Source organism: Camellia sinensis, chromosome 11, assembly GCF_055761805.1.
Source record: "Camellia sinensis isolate YWXY chromosome 11, ASM5576180v1, whole genome shotgun sequence".
Classification (NCBI taxonomy): Eukaryota; Viridiplantae; Streptophyta; class Magnoliopsida; order Ericales; family Theaceae; genus Camellia; species Camellia sinensis.
Genome location: NC_138971.1, coordinates 15,073,147 through 15,080,298, shown reverse-complemented (window position 1 = coordinate 15,080,298; position 7,152 = coordinate 15,073,147). Strand labels below are relative to the sequence as shown.

The 7,152-nt window shown below is 38.9% G+C and overlaps 1 protein-coding gene across 2 annotated transcripts; it reads left to right on the top strand.

The window, feature by feature from the left end:
• The first annotated feature begins 212 nt into the window (after positions 1-212).
• LOC114277406 (uncharacterized) lies at positions 213-6,628 on the top strand. 2 transcript variants are annotated; one of them, XM_082893638.1, is made up of 5 exons: positions 213-350; positions 462-784; positions 1,147-1,222; positions 1,465-1,530; positions 6,493-6,628. In XM_082893638.1, exons 1-4 carry the CDS (start codon positions 346-348, stop codon positions 1,481-1,483), a joined length of 423 nt encoding a protein of 140 aa, XP_082749764.1. In that variant the 5' UTR covers positions 213-345; the 3' UTR covers positions 1,484-1,530; positions 6,493-6,628. The 2 variants fall into 2 exon arrangements, with proteins under 2 accessions (XP_082749764.1, XP_082749763.1); XM_082893637.1 differs by lacking the exon at positions 6,493-6,628 and adding an exon at positions 1,637-1,774.
• The last annotated feature ends 524 nt before the right edge of the window (positions 6,629-7,152 follow it).

Sequence of the window (7,152 nt, the reverse complement as noted above, 5' to 3'; positions counted from 1 at the left end):
TATTGTTACTTATTAATATTGTTATATTCTTTTACCTTCCAGAATTTTTACCTATTAATATTGTTGAAGTTGCACATTCTTTTACCTTCCTAGAGAGAGAGAGAGGTCCGATTGATTTTCTGGATTTCAAAGCCCTAATTTTTTGGAACATTCATGGCTCATCATTCATCATCACCACTCATCTTTAAACTCATCATCATCACCATCGCCTTTACTCTCATCCCAATCTCATCATCCCTTCCCTTCATCGTTCTCCACGGCAATCTATAGACAAATATATATATATATATATATATATAATTTTTCATTTGGATAGTGTTGTTATGCAATTCAATTGATCTATTGATGAGGTGATGCGTCTATCTTAAGCTCATGGTTTATTAGTAATTGATTTTTCTCAATTTTTGTATATAATAGTTCATCAATTTCATGTGTGTATTCAAAGTGATTGTATAATCCAGTTTCGATTGCGCAACTTCGTACCACCTCACAAGGTATGTCATTCACTTTCTCTCCCAATCGATCAATTTCTCTTTGTCTCTCGATCATTTTTTCCCAAAAACTTTGAATTCATCATTTGATATGAAGTCTATTCTCGAAGACGACAACGAAAATTTGAATGTCAAGGCCATCGATCGAGCCACTCAAACTCTATGTGCATTGAAGGACTTGAAGTCCAAGAAATCAATCTCTTTGAAACTGCGCAAAAACTTGGCTTGTCCTAAGGAGTTTCATTGCCCTCTTTCCAAGGAGCTCATGAGAGATCCTGTTATTGTCGCCTCTGGTTTGGTTAGTTCTCTTCCAATTAGGTTTTTTTTTTTTTTTTACAAATTTTTATATTTATGTATATAATAATGTATGCATTTTCATGTGTTGCTTGATCAATTTTGAGGTCATTTTTATGGTGAATTTGGTTATGGTTGTTGATGTATATGAAATTTGTGGACTTTGAAGTGGTAATTCTTTGATTCGGTGAAGATTTTGTTATTCCTTTTGCTCTGTTCTTGGTAATTTTTTTATTTTTTTCGTTCGTTTTGAAAAGTCTGATTTTGTGACAGAAGCTCTCCACATTTAAGCTGTTTGACATTGATAATCCACTAAATCACCTTAACTGAGGTGTTGGAACTATTTCACTTCATTTTGCAGTTATTTTACTTGTAGCAAAACAATGCCTAGCTCACTTGGTCATGAAGAACAAGATGCCAAAACCTTTGCTTCGTGGGTATGATTTTAGGAATTATGTTTATGATGCCAAAACCTTTGCGTCGTGAGTATGATCAAGCAACGAATTAACACACGTTTCTTCGTAGGGTATTGATTATTTGAAGTATGATAACTGTAACACTGATGGTACAAGATTGTTACTGTCGTTACAGTTTAACATCATCAATTTATTATGTGAATTTTTGTTTAAATTACCATATATCTCACTACATTTATTCTGTGTTTCTCTTCCTCATGTAGATACCCTGTAATGACCTGAGCTTTAATGAAGGCAGGCTGTCCTATCTTCTTCTGGCTATGTGAATGGTGATCTTGGTTTTTCTTTGACTATGTGTTTTTACTGCTCTTTAATAAATTCAGTTTTAAACTCATTTTGACATAATTTTCCGTCTATATTGTATGTGTTTATTAGGGGAGACCTGCACCCAACTTTATGGGGTGCTGAGGTTAGAAATACTTGGAGAACTACTAATGATATTTCTGATACATAAGAACTCAGGCCCTGCGATATTTACATCGGCGACTCCTTCTGCCTATTTGTTGATGGGAGTTCAAATCGTCCAGAAGCGGGGGCAGGAGCAGTGCTAGTATCACCAGATGGGCGGATGCTGGAACAATCTATTCGTTTGGGGTTTAAACCCTCAAACAACGAAGCAAAATATAAAGCACTAATCGCACGATTGAAGTTGACAGCAGCAATGGAAATTGACGAGGTGGTGGTCTTCTGTGACTCCCAGCTTATCGTTAACCAGGCAACAAGCGAATACGCAGCCCGAGATGAAAGAATGATGGCCCATGCAAAGGAAGTTGTCAAACTGGTAGCCTTATTCCAAGATTGCCGACTATAGCAAATTAGCCGAGATGACAACAGCCATTCTGATGCCTTGGCTAACCTAGCTAGTGTAATGAAATCAAGAGAGGTAAGGACAATAATGATTGACTATTTGCCAGGCCCAAGTGTAGAACCATTGAATACAAAGTATGAAACAATATGTATGGAAATGGGACCAAATTGGATGGATGCGATAGTAGTATTCCTTAGAGATGGGAAACTACCAGATGATCACAAATAAGCACACAAGATCAGACTAATGTCGGCAAGGTTCAGTTTGACAACAGAAGGACATATCTACAGAAGGTCTTTTACTGGTTCTCTTTTAAGATTTGTGCGTCCTTCACAAGTTGAAGACTTCCTGTATGAAATACACGAAGGAGTATATGGAAGCCACACTGGGGGTAAGTCACTTGCTCATAAAGCCATTACTCAGGGGTACTGGTGGCCCTATATGCAGAAAGATACTGAAACTTATGCTAGAAAGTGTGAGAAGTGCCAGAGGTTTGCACCTTTCATACATCAACCAGCAGCAGATTTAAACCCAGTGTCCCGCCCATGGCCATTCGCCTAGTGGGGCATGGATCTTGTTGGATAACTGCCTCAAGCGACTGGATAAAGGCAGTTCCTACTGGTAGCAACTGATTATTTCACAAAGTGGCTAGAAGCAGAACCCCTCGCAAAGATTTGGGACATTGATGTAAAGAACTTCATATGAAAGAATATCATCACCGAGTTTGGGTTCCAAAGGGAAATAATAACAGATAAGGGCACACAGTTTGACAGTAAGCTAATCAAGAACTTCTGTGCAAAGTACAAAATCAAGAACTACTACTCCACTCCAAGCTTCCCTCAAAGAAATGGTCAAGCAGAAGCGTCCAACAAAACTATCTTAGATGGGATCAAGAAGAGGCTGGAAGCAGCAAAAGGAAAATGGGTGGAAGAGTTACCCAATGTACTCTGGGCATATTAGATTACGCCGAGAAGATCAACTGAGGAATCCCCATTTGCCATGGCTTAGGGCATAGAGGCAATTATCCCATTAGAAGTCGACATCCCAAGGATCAGAACCCAGGGAGTAGAGAATGGGACTAATGAGGCATTCCTAGCTCGAGATCTGAACTTGTTGGAAAAAAGAATAGAAAGAGCAGCAATTCGGCTAGGGGCATACCAACAACAACTTGTTAAGGCTTACAACAAGAAGGTTAACCCAAGAGAATTCAAAGTTGGGGACCTTGTGCTGAAGAAAGTGGTCGGCAACAAGAAGGATCCCAAAGATGGCAAACTTGGCCCAAATTGGGAGGGACCTTATAGAATTGTCTTGGTTACTGGTAATGGTGCATATTGGCTTGAAGACAGTGATGGCAAAGAGTTGCCAAGACCCTGGAACACCTGTAACTTGAAGTTTTTCTATCAGTAGATCTTTTTATGTTTTTTTTTTAGGTTTATGTTATAATTTTAGCCAAGGTATTAATAAAGTTTTAGTTTGGTAAAATTACAATTGTGTGATCGGACTAAATAGTCCTATGGCGATGTTTTTGATTGAAATATGACGAATAACTTAGACTTATTATATGGCTGAGTTGAATTATACTTGCATATAATAGAGTTAAACTAAGTTAGCGATTTTTCTGATTGAAACATAACGAATAACTTAGACTTATTATATGGCATAGTTGAATTATACTTGCATATAATAGAGTTGAACTAAGTTGGTGATGTTTCTGAGTGAAACATAACGAATAACTTTCACTCGAGTGTTGGTATGGCGCCTTTCGAGGCTTTATATGGCAGGAATGTCGATCTCCTATCTGTTGGGCAGAAGTTGGAGATGGGCCTTTGCTTGGGCCCGAGATTGTACAGCAAACCACAGAAAAGGTAAAACTGATTCAGCAAAGATTGAAAATCGCACAAAGCCGACTGAAAAGTTATGCGGATATCCGAAGGCGAGACAGGGTATATGAAGTAGGTGATCATGTTTTTGTTAAAGTGACACCGATGAAAGGCCAGACTCGTTTTGGAGTCAACGGTAAGCTAGCGCCGAGATATGTCGGGCCGTATGAAATCATTGAGAAAATTAATCCGGTGGCGTATCATGTAGCGTTTCCTCCTGAAATGGAGCATATGCATAATGTCTTCCGCATTTCAATGTTGAGGGATTATCTTCGGGATCCCTTCCATGTGATTGAGCCTACCCGTGTAGTGCTAAGTGATGACTACACTTATGAAGAACGGCCTATTCAGATTGTAAAGTAACGGATCAAGAAGTTGAGAAACCAAGAAATTCTGTTAGTGAAAGCGGATTGGCAAAACCACAGTGGCACTTATGCCATTTAAGAAAGAGAAGATGATATGTTGAGGAGATATCCTGAACTGTTCCCCCTAAATCCAGTATTCTACCAAAATGAAGGTAATCCGAGTTTGGTGGGCCAAACTTTTTTAAGGAAGAAAGACTGTAGCAACCCTCACGTCTGAATACTGCTAAACTGTGACTAAATATGATAAGTAACTGAGTAGGAGGAAACCCTAAACTGATTGCATGAGTGTATTGTCTGTAAATGCATTTCTATCTGTTTGACTATTAAATGATCTATTTATGTTTTATCTTTGAATTGAATATAGAAGGTCCTATCGGCGACCGAATTAGAAATCGATTGGTATTTTATGTTAATTAGAATTTATGTGATTTTATGGTAGTTTTAACTTAAATTTGATTTGGAATGATTTAATTAGATTAAATAAAGTTCAATTACATTAGTTTGCATTTACTACCATTTTGCTATTGGGTGGGCTAATGCTAGGCCACTACTTCTCACACTTCACACATGTTTGATACATCACACTTCAGCCCTCTTCTAGTAAACGTGAGAGTGAGGGAGAGAATTGGGAGAAATTGAATTCAACAAGGAGTTTTACTTGGAACTTAGCAGAATTTGAAGGAAATTTGAGAAGTTAGGCTCCTACATCTAGAATTCAAGATTTAAGGTAGGCAGTTCTTCCTCTTAATTATGGATTTGAGTTGGTTCTTGCATGGTTCATGAGTCATTAGTGATCTAAGTCAAGATTTGATTTAAAGAGTTGAATTTGAGGGTGAATTCATGCATGCATGTACACATTCTTGAGTTTTGAGGTCTTTCCATGAAATTTACTACATGCATGTTCATATTTTGATTATAGTTCATGAATTCATCATGTTTTTGAGTGAATTGACTCATTTGATCAAGTATTTGAAGCTTTTATTTCAATTGAACACTTGCATGTTACATATACATTATGTTTATGAAGTTATGTTTGGGTTTGTGATTAATTGAACTACCTTTGGGCTTTGATTTTGCAAATTGATCTTTGAAACATGTCATATTATGAGTTTTAAAGTGTTTTCCAGAAAATTAACCTAAAAGGATTGGATTTGATGTTTGAAATGTTGAATTTGAGTTTGGAGGTTCAATCTGAAAATTTCAGATTTTGGATCCACGCTCGAGCGTACAATCTGAGTACATGCGTCCCACTCAAGCGAGTAAAGTAACGCTCGAGCGTGAAATGCGTGTATCCAGTACTTTTCATATGTTTACAGTCCGCTCGAGCGAGGGAATGCACGCTCGAGCGAGGACTTGTGTCTCACGCTCGAGCGGAGGTCGAGCGCCCATCGAGCGTAAATTGTATGTATCCAGTACTTTCTCCTGCGTTTGCAGTCCACTCAAGCGGGGAAAGTCACGCTCGAGCAGAGCTCTTTTGTCTGCATGTATGCTCGAGCGTAGAAAGCCACGCTCGAGCGGGACCCCTGTTTTCTGAAAATTTTGAAAAGTGTTTTAAAGTACATCTTTGCATCCTCATTTCATCCTAGGCATTCCTAGGCCTAGTTTAAGGCATCTTAATGAGGATATTGATGTAGAACCACACCAAGTCAAGTTAAAGGGCTAGTTTGTCTATCCCAAGTGTGTAACTTAGTGTGTATTCATTCTGTAACTGTGTAGGATTGGCATCCGAGGACGCTCATTACCTGCTTATAGCCCAATGCTCTATGAGTAACAATGTTGTAAAGATATATTCAATTATGAATATTTTCTGAATGATCAACTGTTCTGTTTACTGAAACGTTATTATTTAATGAATGAATGTTTGTCCTATTTGTAAACTGTATTCGTGGCATCCATAGCAATTTACTGTTACTGTACTGTTATTGCTACTGTTACAGAGATCTCTGTCGGTTCCCATGTTTGGAACCATTACTGTTTACTGTTATGATGGCCATCAACTAACTGTTCAGTCTGTTAAGACCTACTGTACTGTTTTGCTATTGGATGTGCCACATATAACTGCTATGGTTTTTAAATGACTGATATGACCGTTTAATGACTGAAAGAACATTCATTTTCAACTTCTTTACACAGTTGTTATTCACTAGGCTTTAGCTTACTGTTTATATTTATATGTAGGTGTTCAAGCACCGGATCGATGCTAAGAACGTTGGGGTAACTCCCTTTTTGTCAAGCCAACCATCGTGCCTCACTTCGAGGTTCCATGTCAGTCCAAGCCAGGGCTTTTTGGGGTGTCTCAGTTCACCCTTTTGCTTCTGTTCTGTAATACTGTTTTAGACTTGTATTGTACTGTACAGTTTTAAGAAGGGGCTTGGTCCCTAACCTGAATGTTTGTACTTACGATGTATATATATGTTTTGCTTATGAATGTGAATATGTTTAGGAAAGTCTTTTTGCATTCAGAATGTCACAGCTCATTGGACACCTTTTATTTACTATTTTGGCTTCCGCCAGCCCCTGTACTCTGTATTACTGTCTTGACTGTTAAGCAGGCCTTCGGTAATCGCGGATTACTGGCCGATTACGGTGCTAAATCCATAAGGGCGGGTTTGGGTCGTGACTATTAGCTCAGCCATTCGGTCAATGTTGGCTAGTAAGAGAACGGAAGTGGAGATAGCGGTGCCGACCTCAACACTGTCCAGTGCGCTGTCATCGGCCAGAAGAGGTCGGTCGCCCACCATGAAGGTCGGGGCCCAAGGCGAGTTGGATTTGAAAGCTCCAGGCTGATCAGAGCCCTCAGATCTTGGCCTCTTTGAGGAAGGTACCTCAGACGAACTA

Bases quoted from the DNA above. Each gene is read 5' to 3' on its own strand.
- LOC114277406 (XM_082893638.1), top strand. The intron at 785-1,146 runs GTTTGGTTAGTT...TTCATTTTGCAG, and splicing joins TCCTGTTATTGTCGCCTCTG to TTATTTTACTTGTAGCAAAA.